Source organism: Myxine glutinosa, chromosome 12, assembly GCF_964187855.1.
Source record: "Myxine glutinosa chromosome 12, kmMyxGlut1.1, whole genome shotgun sequence".
Taxonomy (NCBI): Eukaryota; Metazoa; Chordata; class Myxini; order Myxiniformes; family Myxinidae; genus Myxine; species Myxine glutinosa.
Genome location: NC_136272.1, coordinates 75,440,307 through 75,457,537, shown reverse-complemented (window position 1 = coordinate 75,457,537; position 17,231 = coordinate 75,440,307). Strand labels below are relative to the sequence as shown.

General features: G+C 47.3%; 1 protein-coding gene across 9 annotated transcripts in view; it reads right to left on the bottom strand.

The window, feature by feature from the left end:
- Positions 1 to 17,231, bottom strand: part of LOC137415094 (CLIP-associating protein 1) — a 208,179-nt gene that overhangs the window by 41,557 nt on the left and 149,391 nt on the right. For all 9 annotated transcript variants that reach the window (XM_068100652.2, XM_068100653.2, XM_078766027.1 and 6 more), the window contains 5 exons: positions 15,779 to 15,891; positions 12,359 to 12,597; positions 11,834 to 11,897; positions 11,339 to 11,502; positions 11,020 to 11,098 (listed from right to left, as the gene is read on the bottom strand). In XM_068100652.2, the coding sequence (XP_067956753.2) occupies positions 11,020 to 11,098; positions 11,339 to 11,502; positions 11,834 to 11,897; positions 12,359 to 12,597; positions 15,779 to 15,891 (659 nt within the window). The remainder of the gene's footprint in view (positions 1 to 11,019; positions 11,099 to 11,338; positions 11,503 to 11,833; positions 11,898 to 12,358; positions 12,598 to 15,778; positions 15,892 to 17,231) is intronic.

Below are 17,231 nucleotides of genomic sequence, written 5' to 3'. Positions count from 1 at the left end.
CGGCTTTCAGTATTGCGACGGTGTCCTTGGCTTGCAAATACTGGCTCATGAGCTGATCACAGTTCACAGTTAATTTGTCACAGTAAAAAAGTCCTAAAAGTAGTTGAAAGTGGTAGGGATCACGTGGTGTGTCAATGTAAACAAGCAGTCTGTCAAAGTGACAGCGACCGCCGGCGGCGCTATTGCCCCTTTCCGATCCTATGACGCATTGCGGTTCCGATTCGCGATAAGGTCTATGCGCTATCACCGACACTTTTTCACCTTTTTCATACTTTTTAATCAGATTTAACTTATCTTCCATCGTAACCACATTACGCTTGGAAACACCAGCATTATCCTTCTTAGGACCCATGGCTAACACAGACACAGTAAAGGAATACTGTACGTCGCCTCTGTTTTGAATGAGAACCAGCAGCTGCGCGTACATACAGTATACTGTACGTATATTTTAATATATTTTTAATGTGCTTTTTATTGTATTTTAAATTGTTTTTTTAGCTTCTTTTATTGTTAATTTATGTACTATTTTATTTATTTTAAATATATTTTTAAGGATTTTTTTTTTCCCGTCCGCAGGAGTGACGTAAAGCCGCACATAATGACGTTCGCTGAACTGAAATTTACTCTAGAAGTGGCGTAAAGTCGGATTTGACGTAGGTCGAAATGGCGTAAAACGGGGTATGACTGTATATACATATATACATATATATATATCCACGCCTTCATCCACGCCTTCATTACCTCCCGTCTGGACTACTGCAACAGCCGCCTCTTTGGTTCACCCTCAATAATCATCAATAAACTCCAATACATTCAGAACTCCGCTGCCCGTCTACTCACCCATTCCCGGACCCGTGACCACATCACCCCCGTCCTTTACAAGCTTCACTGGCTCCCCATCCCCCAGAGAATCCAGTACAAAATCCTCCTCTTGACCTACAAAGCCCTCCATAACCTGGCCCTATCCTACATGACTGACCTCCTCTCCAGACACACTCCCACCCGCAACCTCCGCTCTGCTGGTACCAACCTCCTAACCCCCGACCAAATTCAGATCCTGGGGGGACAGGGCCTTCTCCATCGCTGCTCCCACCCTCTGGAACTCACTACCTCACACCATCAGAGACTCCTCCTCTCACCACATTCAAAACATCACTCAAGACCCACCTGTTCAACACTGCATTCAACATTTAACCCACAGCATTTAACTCCTGACTGTCTCTTCTCCTTCTCCTTTGATTATTTACCTATTGATTTTTGTCTTTTTGCACTTGTTTTTTGTAATCTGTCAAAGCGTCTTTGGGCTTCTTGAAAAGCGCTATATAAAATAAATGTATTATTATTATTATTATTATTATTAATATATATATATATATATATATATATATATATATTGTTACAGACACGACTTTGATGTTAAGGTGGGCCGAGCGGAATGGCCGTCGTGTCCGCACAAATTACCCGATTGTACTCGACGTTGACGAAGTCGCGCTACGCTGGATCAATAAGGAAAAAGAAGACACCCGGCTGGGTTATAAAATGACGACACCAGGGATACGGTTCTCAAGACCTCCGGAGGAGATTATATTCGTTACGGAAGGTCAGATTACAGGGACGAGAGGTACAACATAGAAAGACAAGCACTTAGACACAATCTTATATTATTCCCAACAGACGACAGATAAACGGGACAAAGCTGACTCACACGGGGATTGATGGCTAGGAAAGGCAAGGTAGCGATGGCTCCAGGTGCACCTTGGCTCAAGGACAGGGTCGACTCGGTCCGGTCCAGAGATGCGGGGAGGTCTCGTCGCAGCGCTCAGAGGTGACGTTCTTTCTCAGGCGGGTCTTTCTCAGGCCTCTCCAAACTCAGGCGCATCTGTTTCAGCGCTCGCAGGTCCTTCTTTCTCCAGCTGGGGGCGCATCTCACCTCACGTCCGCTACGTGGCCGCGTATATCCGGCGGGGAGTGACACGCCCTCAGCTCGTCAGCTCCGCCTCGTGGAATCGGCACGTTGCTTCTCATTGGGTGCGTGCGGGGGGGTTACCGGCTCCGCCCCTGACGAGGAGCTGACAAGGAGCCCCTTCCTGGTAACCCCGTGGAGCGCATGGTCTGGAGCGCATGGTCTGGAGCGCATTGTCGATGGCGGCGAACCGAGCCGGTGGGAGGACGCACACTCCCCCCCGCGCAGCGCCCCTCTGTTGTTGTAGACGGGGAAGAAGATGGGAGGAGGTACGGGAAAGGTCCTAAACTCACTACTGGTGCCATATAATCACATTCTGGTGCAACGAAGAGTCATAATTAATGGAGACGAGGCCTTAACTGACATAGACTAAGAATAACTAGGAAGATGTCCGAAAGTTGTCTACGTGTGGTGCGGTGGACCTGGGCACGACATTTAATGGGGGAATAAGGGGAAGGTCGGCTCTACTGATTGTTATTTACATGCAATGGGACTAGGGAATGGGGGATTGGGGAAAGTTGGGGAGTATTGGAGAAAATAGGGGAATATTTACAAGCGGATATGGAGGCCAAATTCCATATTCGCAACATTGCACCCTTCTCTACCCTCGGGGCGTCCCGACCCGATAAATTTTTACCTACTTTAGTGTGGCACGCAATGTAGTTCCCTCTACTATTAACTCTACCCTGAGTGCGACAGTTTTACAGATATTCACGAATGAGTAAATATGTCCCCCTGCGACGTTGCACCCTTCTCCTCACAGAAACACACCCACAGGATAACCGAATCCGGAAAGAATTCTCAAACTAAACATACAGCCGGTAGGGAGCATTATTTACAAGATTACGCTGATATCTACACTACGATCCAGGACCTGTTTTTGGAGGAACACATGCAGATGTTATGCATAGAGAGAGCGCGCTTGCCAGCATCGATACACCAACCCACGAGTGCTCTGTGGCCGACGGCCTTTAATAACGTGCAGAGCACCCTTTCCCAGCATCAAAAGCACCACCCCACCACCAATCGGTGCAGTCACCATTGTTCATTGGAATAAAAATAAATTCGACAACCCCTAACCCTGCAGGTGTCTCTTGCTCTTCTTGTGGTGCACTTGGTGTTAACTAAAAGTGGTTCACCTGTATGGCATAGGTGCCACGTTGACCCATAGGTCCATCCCCGGGTGGTGCTTGGCCGCAAACGAACTGCGGTCCATTGTGGGTGGCCACAAACATTGCGGTCCATATGGTGTATCGATCCCGGCAGCAAACAGCGAAAGTGCAGGCCCACAACTGCGCAGCCAGCACCTCTCTCTCCTCTCTCTCTACCCCAAAGCCAGATCCTCGGAGGTGGGAGACAAAAGAAGCAGACAAGTGAGTAAGGTGGTAAGGGCGCAAAAGTGCACGCAATGTAAGGTGATGCACACTGGGGGCACATGGGAACCAGGTGAGACAGGTACGTTCCTATCGTACGCCCCCCCCCCCCACCAGGTAACCTACATGGCCCCTCCCTTACCCCTTACTGTATCCACAAAACACAACACTACCCATAAACATCTACTTTACAAATCAACAAACATCCCTACTGTCTTCCCCGTTCCTCCCATATACCAAATTCGTCTTCTCTCCCTCCTAACCAATCAAATTTGCCATTTTCAACTCTCATCAAAATTTGCCATCTCCAACTCAACATCATAATTTGCCATTACCAATTCATCATCAGTCCCTCCTAGGGAGGGAGAGATGGAATCACCCCAATGTCTCATCCACGTCGTGATGCGTCTCACAAATCCACACAGCGATTCATCTCCTGCAACAAAACAAAGAAAACACAGGTGTGGAGTCATCATCATCACCACAGGTAAGTGGCTGCGTATGGTGCGACAGGTTCTTCAATCCTAACTATTTCCGAAATGACTTTAACAACTTTACACTACCCGGGGTCTTTCTCCGGCCAAACCATTGGCCCTCTTACACTATGGGTTCTAAAAACCAATTCCCATTGGCCAAACTGTGGTGCTTTTCAATTTGGGGTCTCACTCCCCCGATTCATCTCCCGGTGCCCTCGCACAATTTCTGGGCTGTGGCGTGTACCTCTCCCAGTGGGTCTACCCACCTGCACACCTCCACCACTGCGGTTGCCTCCGAGCTTACCTGCTCCTTACCCTAACCTAACTACCTGGGGAAGGCCCTCTGGCACGCTCCCCACTCGGTGCCCTCTCTGGCACTGGGCTACCCGGGTCCATCCTCCGGATCCTCGGGCCCCATCCACAACTCTACCGGCTCCCAGAGCCCACCTGCGGCCTCACCTGGCCGACATCCTCACAGTGGTGGAGTGCCCAACCAACTACACACACTAACAGGCTACACGCCCAGCCATTTCCACAACACTAATGCACCCATCCACAACACCATTCTGCAACCGCACCACAGATGCCAATATCCAACCACAATTTACCTGTACCCTCTACCTAACACTTACACTACCCGCCCCGGGTACTCGTGAAAGGGGTCCACTCTTCCCCCATCCACACCTTCGCACCATGCACACCACTCCGTACCACTTACTCCAACTCTCTCCACACACCTGTACTTGCACACCTGTGCTCTCACACCTGGTGCCACCTGCACCCTTCTCTCCCCAAGCGCATTCGCGCTGATCCACAACACTCACTACTCATACACTGCTCCTCACACCTGTCCAGTTGCACACCTGTGCAATCACACCTGTTCAATTCTCACACACACGGCATCATCTCAGCTAACTACTCCCTTCTGAAACTTGCGCTTCCCAGTCGTCCCTTTAAACTATTGCGCTCCCACGTCATTATCATCCCCACTAATCTACCTGCGTCCCCACTACAGGTATCAGTCACTAACTAAACTTAACGTTACCTAATGTCATCTTCTAGGGCCCTATCCATATAACCTAACCCACCCGGGCTAGTTTTCACTGCCATACACCCCATAATCTATTGCTCCTTTGCCCCCGCTTTCTGTGAGGGATGGTGGATTTGCCATCCCACCACATCGGGGGTCTCTCACTACCAATTTCGCTCGTCCAAATCCAACAATTCAAAAATTTTCTATTTACTGCCAATTCTATTCACTTTTCTAAATTTTGTATCAAATCACTACTATCACTATCACCATTACCCGTCTACTTATTACATCCTCTCGGTGCGCCAATTCACATCTACAGCCCGGCTTCGTACAGCCGAGCAATGAATGCGGGTCGTTTTGTGCCAGCGGCTGGATACGTCCCGCATTCGGGGCAGGGACGGGGGCTTACCCGGGCCGAGATCCCACGCACCACTTCGGCGTGGAGCCATCCAATGTCCCGATCTCGACCTGCCGGCACGTCTCAATAGAAAGTGGTCGCCATGACGACCCTTCCTATCGAGCTGCCCGCTCCGCCTAGTGGAGCCCGGACGCGGCCGTTCCACGCGAGGCCCAGCGTGGATCGCGCACGGCGGTTCTTTCGAAACCGCCGTGGTTCGGATCCCCGCTGGTTCTCGCGGCACGCGAAGCCCGGCACGCACCGAGGGCCTGATTCGGCTATAAGTCGTTCTAAACTCTACCCCGTCTAACGTCGATGCTTCACCTGGATTCTTACACCCCGCAGCCCGTTCCTTGCTCACACATCCAGCCGTGCCCATGCTCCTCGTACCTTTCCTTACACACCCAGGTACACCCATTCCACTCACAGCCTTGGTCACACACCTGACCACCGAACACTTTGGCACACATTCGTTGCTCGCACACCTCACCAATACACCGCTTCGCGCCCCCTCCTCGGTCACCTCCTCTGTGACAATCACAGGTGTGCCCTCATTCGCACACCCAACCACGTGCCTCACCACCAACTCCAGCGTGCATTCCCACTCACGCTCTACCATTCCAGGTGTGCATCCTTCCATCCCAGGTGTACATCCTCGCTCACCTGTCACAACTAACTCACTCTCCTTGTCACTCTCAATACTCTCACCACCACTCTTGACAACGCACTCACCCTTACTCTTGACAGCGCACTCTTTCCCCATGCACCTGTCCGTTACACACCTTTCTCGCGCACACTCTCCCGTTACACCCTCTGTAACACTCACCACAGGTGTGCATTCTTCCTTACTTTTGACAGCGCACTCTTTCCTCATGCACCTGTCCGTCACACACCTTTCTCGCGCACATTCTCCCGTGACATCCTCTGTAACACTCACCACACCGCACTTCCATGTGCCCCCTCGCACACGCGCTACGACCGACTCACTCTCGCCAGCACCCTCACTCCTTGGCACGCACTTTTTCCTCACACACCCCAGAGTCGGACTTTCTCGCACACCTCCTTTTTCGCACACCAGACCTGTCGCACACTTCACCAACGGCCTCTCACGAACACCCGGGTCCATCTCGACCCCCAAGCTTCTTAAATCCCCTGGCGCATCATACGCACGACCATATTGGTCACCACTTACACCGGGTCCTCTTCCTCTTCGCTTCTCCTCCATCACCTGCGAATCCCTCATCCGGTTAATGAGCACATCATCACGATCCAAACACAGACTTTGGACCAATTCTTTTATCTCCTCTTTTATCTCTTTCTTATCCCCTCTCCGTCGCTTCTTAATTTCACTCATCCCTTCTTCCACTTCTACTAATTTGTGCTTCACCTCTTTTATTCCCCGGTACGTCTCCTCAAGCTCATCCTCTAAGGCTACCTTGACCGTTTCCATGTGCGTCCTCACCTGCCGGTCCTTCGTCTCCATTACCTCTACCACCTCGTCCAACCTCGCTGTCAGTCCCTCACGTACCATCTGACATTCCCTCTTCGTCGCTACCAAGTCATCTTTTAGTTCTTTCTGTGTCGCTTTTAACCCTCCTAATACCGCAGTGTTCCTTTGAACCTGCTCCACTAACTCCGTCTGTCCCACCGTCAGCTGCTCCACCTCCTGCGTCAGGTCTTCTATGCCCCCTTGTAACTTTACAGTCCCCTTTCTCACCTCCTTCTCCATGTGCTCCTCACAGTGCCTCACCTCCTCGCGCACTCCTCCGACCTCCTCACTCACTCCTCTTCTGATCTCCTCTCCCATCACTTGCATATCCTGCCCAGATGCCACCCTCATCTGCTCCATTTCCTCCCTGTGAGCATCCAGTTTGGTTTCTACCCCCATTCTGACCCCCTCTATCTGCTGCCCCATTTGGCTAACTTCCCTTTCCGCTTGGTCCCTCATGTCCCTCAATTTGCCTTCCATGGTGTTTTCTAACCCCTCTAACCCATTTTTCACTCCCTCTATTTGATTCTCCTGGGCAGCCATTCTATTTTCTACCCCCTCTAACCCCTCTTGCATCCCTTCCATTTGATTCTCTTGAGCGGCCATTCTGTTTTCTACCCCCGTTAACCCATGTTTCACCTCTTTTATCCCGTTGTCTAACCCCTCAAATTTCTTTTCTAATCCCTCACCGGTACCCCTCATTTGGCCCTCTAATCGCCCACTATCAACCCTCATTTGCTCACTCTGAGCATCCATCCGGTTCCCCATTACCCCCATTTGGCCCTCCAATCGCTCACCCAATCGCTCAATTTGGCTCCCCATACTCATCTGTACAGCTGCCTGTAGCTGCGCAATGAGGGCCTGTATGTCAATCGGCTGCATGTTAAAGCCCGTTGATACAGCGGGCTCGGCTACCGCGCGCTCTTGCGAGGCGCCATTTTGCGTGCCTGCTACCCTCGCTGTTTCGCTCTCCTCATGTCCCTCATGTCCCTCAATTTGGTCCTGGACCGACCCTGCTTCACTCTCCGCTACCGGACCCCAGCCGTCTTGATCCGCCATAGCGCGACTTGCAAAATTCGAGTTTCGTAAAACAAATCCAAATTTTTTTTTTTTTTTTCGTTATAATTTCGGCGAGCGCAGTAACCGCGGGACCGCGCTCCGGATCGATTTTGTCGAGCGCCGTACGCGCTCCGGCTCGATTTTCCCTCCCAAAATTTGGGCCTAACTAATTTAGTCCCGGGTCCGAATCTCACTCCTCGACACCAATTGTTACAGACACGACTTTGATGTTAAGGTGGGCCGAGCGGAATGGCCGTCGTGTCCGCACAAATTACCCGATTGTACTCGACGTTGACGAAGTCGCGCTACGCTGGATCAATAAGGAAAAAGAAGACACCCGGCTGGGTTATAAAATGACGACACCAGGGATACGGTTCTCAAGACCTCCGGAGGAGATTATATTCGTTACGGAAGGTCAGATTACAGGGACGAGAGGTACAACATAGAAAGACAAGCACTTAGACACAATCTTATATTATTCCCAACAGACGACAGATAAACGGGACAAAGCTGACTCACACGGGGATTGATGGCTAGGAAAGGCAAGGTAGCGATGGCTCCAGGTGCACCTTGGCTCAAGGACAGGGTCGACTCGGTCCGGTCCAGAGATGCGGGGAGGTCTCGTCGCAGCGCTCAGAGGTGACGTTCTTTCTCAGGCGGGTCTTTCTCAGGCCTCTCCAAACTCAGGCGCATCTGTTTCAGCGCTCGCAGGTCCTTCTTTCTCCAGCTGGGGGCGCATCTCACCTCACGTCCGCTACGTGGCCGCGTATATCCGGCGGGGAGTGACACGCCCTCAGCTCGTCAGCTCCGCCTCGTGGAATCGGCACGTTGCTTCTCATTGGGTGCGTGCGGGGGGGTTACCGGCTCCGCCCTGACGAGGAGCTGACAAGGAGCCCCTTCGTGGTAACCCCGTGGAGCGCATGGTCTGGAGCGCATGGTCTGGAGCGCATTGTCGATGGCGGCGAACCGAGCCGGTGGGAGGACGCACACTCCCCCCCGCGCAGCGCCCCTCTGTTGTTGTAGACGGGGAAGAAGATGGGAGGAGGTACGGGAAAGGTCCTAAACTCACTACTGGTGCCATATAATCACATTCTGGTGCAACGAAGAGTCATAATTAATGGAGACGAGGCCTTAACTGACATAGACTAAGAATAACTAGGAAGATGTCCGAAAGTTGTCTACGTGTGGTGCGGTGGACCTGGGCACGACATTTAATGGGGGAATAAGGGGAAGGTCGGCTCTACTGATTGTTATTTACATGCAATGGGACTAGGGAATGGGGGATTGGGGAAAGTTGGGGAGTATTGGAGAAAATAGGGGAATATTTACAAGCGGATATGGAGGCCAAATTCCATATTCGCAACAATATATATATATATATATATATATATATATATATATATATATATATATATACATATATATATATATATATATATATATATATATATATATATATATACATATATATATATATATATATATATATATATATATATATATCTCATAGTGACACATTTACTAAAAAAGCAGGATGAACAATGGCCATCTACGAATGGTGATTTCCGACGTGCGTCAAGCAGCAGTGTGAAACGTCATTTGGTGGTGCAGGGCACCAATGTTGCATTTTTTTTTTTAACCTGTGACATGTCGCAGGTCTACAAGAGCTCTGCATGGCTGTTGTTGTTGTTGTTGTTGTTGTTGTTGTTGTATATCCCGGAAAGTTGTCTCGGACAACCGCACGGCACGGATCCAGAGATCTCCCACATCCAGGATGGTGTACCCCCGCCTTCACAAAGTCAGGGCCATGACAGAGTTAGAGAGCGAGAGAGCGAGAGAGCGAGAAAAAAAAGAAGAAAAAAACGAATGAATGATCGTTTTAAGGCCATTTTCCCCGCTGGAGCGGGGGTTAGCCTTGCGGGCCCCATGACAATCATGGTTCCCTGTTTTGAGGCAATGTTTTTATGGCCGGATGCCCTTCCTGACGCCAACCCTCAGTCGCCTCTTACGACACACAGGGATACGGTGTACCTATTCTAAACCGGGGTACACACCGGGAGAGAAAGAAAGAAAGAAAGAAAGGAGAGAGAGAGAGAGCGAGAAAGAAAGAAAGGAGAGAGAGAGAGAGAGAGAGAGAGAGAGAGAGAGAGAGACAGAGACAGAGAGCGATAGAGAGCAAGAGCGAAAGAGAGCGAGAGCGAAAGAGGGCGAGGGCGAGAGCGAGAGCGAGAGCAAAAGAGGGCGAGGGCGAGAGCGATAGCGAAAGAGAGCGAGAGCGAGAGCGAAAGAGAAAGAGAGCGAGAGCGAGATAGAAAGAGAGCGAGAGCGAGATCGAGAGCGAGAGCGAGAGCGAAAGAGAGCGAGAACGAGAGCGAAAGAGAGCGAGAGCGAGAGCGAAAGAATGCGAGAGTGAAAGAGAAAGAGAGCGAAAGCGAGCGAGAGCGAGGCCACTTGCGTTCGGGGTACAACCACCACGAAGAGACATCCCCGATAGTTGTCCACATGGTTGTTGTTGCTGTTGCTGTGGTTGACTTTTGAAATGTGCACCCATTGGATGGACAGCTGCTGGACCCCACCCACATTTGCAGCTTGACTCCACCCACCATGGCACTCAGCCGAAATAATATGGTTGCGATCTTGGTTTTCTGGTGGGCCTGCATCAGGCCTGTAGGCCTCTGCTGATTATACACTGCCTGGGTTTGTTGCATAAGATTTCCATTGGCATTGTTTGAGTCGAGTGTTATTCAGAATGAGGGACCCCGAAAAATCTAAATCTATGTCGAATAAAAATTATTAGTACCATTTAATCAAGCCCGTCAGCAAGCACAGTACGCGCCTCCCCCAAAAAATAGCGTTATGTGAACGGCCCCATATTGGGGTTAAATAATCCGTGATTGTGTGATGAATCGGCTCGTTCTGATATAATCATGGTGAAGGCTGACATGGAAGACAGGTGTTGAGTTCATCTTTTAATAGCACTTTAAACGTGTGTTTCCAATCACACTGTTCATCTTTAAAAGTGCTTTAAATGTGAATTTCCCAATCGGCCCGTTACCCAATTTTGTCCCAGGTTGTGACCACAGTGCGGTCATTCTGGTTTTTATCCAAACGACGCCAACCAAGGGCTTTGCGGACCCCAGGAGATCCACTGATAACAGGTTCGGAACAACAGGTACCAATCAGTTGTCTTAATAGGAATAAAATTTTAAAAACTGACAATGTACTCGACCTTAAGGCTTGAACTTTGTGTTTGATCCACGATGAAACGCATAAGAATGCTGAATTGCAGCTCACATGGAAAAGATTCCCTGTGGGAAAACCCACAAAGAAAACAAAACATTAGTGTGCGAACGAATGTGTAAATTTTTACATCAATACCAAGTGTTACACAAGGGCTGCAAATTATAGCATAAACGGAGATACAAATAAGATTCTCCATTACCAACAAAATTCTCACACATCTACTGCATATGATGGATAAATAATCTGATATGTTACCCCTGGCAGTAATTACTCCAGAACATGAAAATAGTTTGCTTGCATCTTACCTGACCAGATCCAGAACATTCTTGACCTTGGAATGCAGAGATGCCCGCAGGTCCATGCCCATAAGCTTCAGCAATTGGGAGAGTAGCACGAAGAGCCAATCATGCAGTTCTTCCTTGTACACCTGGATGAAATCCACTAGTGTTTCCACCAAAAGGACAAACACCTGCATACAACAAAAATAAAAACAATAATAAATAGTGAAGCTTTACATATTACAGTGGACTCGAACCAATCCATACAGTATACGGTCAGGATATTATAGGAATTAGATTTGCTTCCGTGACCGCAAACAAAGAACACCAGAACATCAAAAAACGCGTGCGCACTGCATATTAATTATCATCATAAAATTATGCAGCAAGTGGTTGCATAACCAGGAAATGGATGTTTTGCAGAGTAATAAGTGGTTAAATAAAGTCAGCATTTAACAAATCAATATGTAAAAGCATACAGTGAAAGCATATCACAATTCCAACTCACAGACACATTCCTACCTTGCTCTGAGGATCAGCAAGCATTCGGTTGAAAATCTCACAGAGTCTTTTAAGCTCCAGCGAGCTAAAAACAACAACAAACAACAAAGAACCAGGTTTAAATAAATTCCTAAATGACTGTCTTGTCTGGGATCGGTTCCTGACCCGACTACTGAATAAACTGTGACAGTGCTTCGCAAAGTGCGTTTCATCGATCTGTCGGATAGGACATAAAGCTGGGGTCCCTTCTCCCATCATTTGATGGATGTTGTAGATCCCACCATCTTTTGCAAGAGCAAGCCAATTGTGTCTGCACCATGGCCAAATCCCAAATTCCTGGGAGATTGTATAAAATGATGATGGGAATATGAAGCAGCAACTTGATAAAGACCATATCACATTTCATCACCTGTCATTTTTTGTTAATCCTTTACATTTGCAGCAAAACGTGCTATAAAACACACCCTATAAATGTGTAAGAAACCCAATTATTATTAAGCATCATTAAAACAAGGGAATAACAAAGGTGAACAAGCACAAACATACCCGAGTCGGTGTTGCCCTCGAAGGACATTGCGCAGGCCCAAAAGGCCTTCTCTGCGCTCAGTCCAGCTGCTGCTGGCACAGCGATTGAGCACTTCAGCCACATTCTCTGCAGACCGCAGGCTTACTGCGGTGCTACGGCGTGAGCTGTATGAACGCTCGGAGCATAAACTGGATGTCTCACTGTTTGCATCATCATCCGAGTAAATGCCAAAGTCAGTGCGACGCTGAATCGGCTTTCTCTACACGGACAATGCCAGGCAAAGGGAGAAAAAGCTTCAGAAGTATATAAATTAAAATAAATAAATAAGTTCTGCACGATTAAAGGTTCCACAATCAAATTAATAATGCATACAATTTTATCAACGACATTCCATTGTGACTTCTTCGACATATTTATGTAATATCTTTTAGTTATCTTCAAGTCTTCATTTCCTTTCAGAGCTATCAATGACTTCAAGTACAGCTCTTGTTAAATTATCCGTAGTTTTATTCAATATATTGTGAGCTTGGAGTTGGTGTACTCACCTTTGGTTTTCTGGTGAGTTTTCTGGTGGCTGTCTAGTCTGGATTCAATTTCTGACCTGCCTATAAACTGTCATCCTGGTACATCATAGATGTTATATTCTATCAGTGAGTAACTGTCCTCTGGAGGGGATGTTAAGTCAGCCATCCCCTCTGTTTGGGCAGAATTGAAGATCACATGGTAATTTCAAAAGGGTGCTCAGTGTGCCATACCCGAACAGCTCAGTGTGCCATACATGAACAGCTCAGTGTGCCATACCCGAACAGCTCAGTGTGCCATACCCAAACAGCTCAGTGTGCCATACCCAAACAGCTCAGTGTGCCATACCCAAACAGCTCAGTGTGCCATACCCAAACAGCTCAGTGTGCGATACCCAAACAGCTCAGTGTGCCATACCTGAACAGCTCAGTGTGCCATACCTGAACCAAATTTTAAATTTCTGCACCATGCAATGGAAGAGCCACATGTTAAGATGTCACATCCACAGTTAAATACACACGGCCCTCCGTATTCGTGAGGTTACGCTCGTTCGTGGGAAACCTCGTGAATACAGAATTTGCGAGGATGAATACCTTGGTTTAATGGGGTAGTTGGGGTTTAGGGGTGGGGGTAGCGAGGAGTTGGGAGGTAGAGTTCCCAGGTCAGATTGAACATAGGTGGGAAATGGTAAATGTTCAAGAACAATTATTAAATTGATAAATGACAGTACAATATACAGAACAGTGTGTTTTTACCTCCGCCACCAAAGGTGGACGACGGTTATGTTGTGGAAGGTTATCCATCATAAAGGATAAACTAATTAACACTGGAGGTTGATAGGTCACGAACTAGGAATCGGTATACATTTTCCAATCCGTGAATACGGAGGGTTTACTGGATAAACCAAAGAAAGACAGGTTGCCTACAATATGTTGGAAAAGATTTAAAACGAAATTGGAAAGAATTGTAAATGAAAATCAACAGAACAAAGAAAGGCACCATTCAGCCCAATATACCTGATGCATTACCTGGTAGTCCAGTGTAACGCAATGGCAAAGATTTACCCAGGTCTGTCATTAGCTCGTCTATGCCGAAGTCAAGTAGCGCTATTAACCCTAATCAGGCCAGGTTATTTTGTACCTTCTCAAAGCTGGGGGAGGAAAAGGGGCTGGAAGGGTGGTGGGGAGAGGGGCGATTTCCACGGAAACTGTAGATCCAATTTTTAATAAAATTAGTATCTAAACGTGTGCATTTTATCAAAATGAGTATCTGTCTGTATCAAACCTGAAGGCGATTCAGAAGGGTTAAAGCCATAACGATGTTCTTCAGTCAGTCAGTCGGGAAATGTGTCCATTAACATTTTTTTCCCTACTCTCCCGATGTGGCTGAATGGATCGTTTTGAAACTCGGCATGATGATGAATGACATCTATGCACAAAAACGAATGGAGCCCTTTTATTTAATTTCCATCCAAGTGGTGAGATAATTAACTCCAAGTGCAATTAATGTACGTTCGTATGTCCATCACATGTTCAAGATACCATCGTCTCATGAGATGTTTCTTTGTTGTTTAATTTCAACCTCTTAATTTAACCTCGTAATTACCCTCACAATAGGAGAGGATATTGCATTTGGGTCAGTTTGTCTGTCTGTCTCTGTTTGTCCACACAGAACAAGAGCAGGTGTATTTATCACATACTATTATTGAAAAAGCTTAAGACACTTAAGACTCGTTACGAACTTTAGACCCCTAAAACTCCCAAGACACCGAAGACGCTTAAGACCCCCAAGATGCCTAACACCACTGAGACCTTTAAGACCCCTAAAATCCTCAAGACCCCTTAAGAACTCTGAGACCCTTTAAGACCCTCTTTATCACCTACTAATGCAGCCCGACTATGACTGCCCTCCATCGGGAGACGAGCGTCTGTCGCACTTCAGACTATTCATTTTACATTTAAATGTGATTAGTCGAACCAAATCTTCCCTCCCTCCATCTTGGCTGCACGTGATACAAATAGATGGCCCCTTTTTGACTGACAATAACTCAAATGTTAATGGAACAAACATGAGGACACACAACACCATGCCACAGCCATTGGTTACACACATTGTACAGCATTTAAGGCTGAAATAACGAAGAGCATTTTCACTCTGAAGTTTACAAAAAAATTCTGCCTTAAATGCTGTGCAATAACTTTTGACATAGTTTGGCATCATGTACATTCGGCCATGATAGTATGAAATGCTGACGAAAAGTGAAAAAATATACATGTTTGTTCAAAGTTTGTACATGACCTTCTTTAAAAGCCACAATTATTCCCATGTTCTTGTGGGGTTGGCCAGGGGAAGCTTCTTGACCTGAGTCTTTCAAGAACTGGCTGGCCAGGCCTGACATTTGACTAAGTTTGAGGCAGGAATTTATCATTTGTTCATGGTGCCAAAGAGAGATCACTATTCTTCGCGGATGACACCGTGGGATATTTAACGTCCACCAAATAATGTCGACCGGCGGGACACCAATCTCCCCCGCCCCCCCCACCCCCCCACCCAAAAATAAATAAATAAATAAAAAAACCCATCTGGCTATGGAAATGGAAAACTAAAAAGTTGTAAATGCTTTAGTTATCATTGGTACTGAAATAGATGCACTCTTTGCACAAATGCTTTGATGTGGTGCAAAGAAATGCAGAGGAAATGTCAGTGAGAGCACAGCCTTTTTACCTTTTTCCTGAAGGATCCAGGAAGCTGATTAAATTATACAAGACAAAAAAACAACAACAAACGATGGTGTAAAGCAATTAACAAGATAAACCTTAATGTTGTAACAACTAACACAATTACTTAATGAAGAATTTAATCCACAAAGTCGACTCAATTATTAATGCCACAAGATTCTGAGCGGACATAAAACTCACAAGAGCATTAGCAATGGCAGCTTCGATGTCAGCATTGTTGTTGAGTATACGCATCGCACACTTTGTAGGCAACATGTATGCTGCTTGGTCCAGGCCAAAACGGGCTGATGCTCCTACAAAACACAGCAATAGTTTAGTCATTGGCTGCATTATTACAATGCTCGGAAAAATCGATGTAACATAATAAATGTTCTGCTATAAATATCCAGTGAAACGTATGTACATTAATGACATTGTTCAGTGGCATTAACCAATGAAAGTTGTGTTACGAACAGTTAGCTGTTATTGTCTGTAGTTTCACTGTTGCTCCTGAAGCTTGATCCGTTTACTCTACGCACACTATTCCATCGGGCTCTCTTACAGAGCGTCGGTGTTGCCAAAGCATTTTTTTGATAATTGTTATACTGGGTGATTTTGCCATTACCTTCCCTGCAGTAGCTAGGGCAGGAATTTGGAATTTGTTCAGAGTACCGGAGGATAGCTTGCCTACTCTTCATGAAGGACATTGTGGGTTCTGTAATGTCCAACTAATGTTCGAAGATGGGACACCAGATTACCGTCCATCTGAGGGACGACACACATTGATGGATCTCATCCTACCTGTGAAACATTGGGATAACAGTTTATAGCTGGGTTGGCATTCAAACCCAGGCTAGACAGCTTAGAGGCAAGTAGACATATACGTAGTGTGTTCAAAAAGTATCCGACCTTTATTTTTCGTGCGTAAAAAAAAAGAAGCTAGGGAGGCGTTGGTTGGTGCACGTATGTAGGCGATCCTAATGCGCACGCGTGAATTTTTTCCCACCTGCAGAAGCTGTCATTCGACGGCAGACCGCCGATGAGTGAGGACATGTAAGCGAGCACCGTCGGATTTTCGTTTTTGACAAAATGACGGAAAAACTTGAACAACGCTACTGCATCAAATTTTGTGTTTTTTGGCCTCGGGGATGTTGGATGCTTCCATTGTGATGACTGCAACTTGGTTTCTGGGTCGTACCCATAAACCCAGGACTCATCGCCAGTGATCACTGTGTTGAGGAAGCTGGGATCGCTGTTCACAGTCTCCAGCATGTCCTGTGCGATCACCAAACGGAGTTGCTTCTGCTCAATCGTTAGCAGCTTTGGTACGAACTTCGCTGAGATTCTCCTGAAGCCCAAATCCTCCTTCATAATGGAATGAACGGTGTTGAATCTTGCGGATCGTTTCCACTTGGGAATCGCCAAGCTTTACACAAAATTTGATGCAGTAGCGTTGTTCAAGTTTTTCCGTCATTTTGTCAAAAACGAAAATCCGACGGCGCTCGCTTACATGTCCTCACTCATCGGCGGTCTGCCGTCGAATGACAGCTTCTGCAGGTGGGAAAAAATTCACGCGTGCGCATTAGGATCGCCTACATACGTGCACCAATCAACGCCTCCCTAGCTTCTTCTTTTTTACGCACGAAAAATAAAG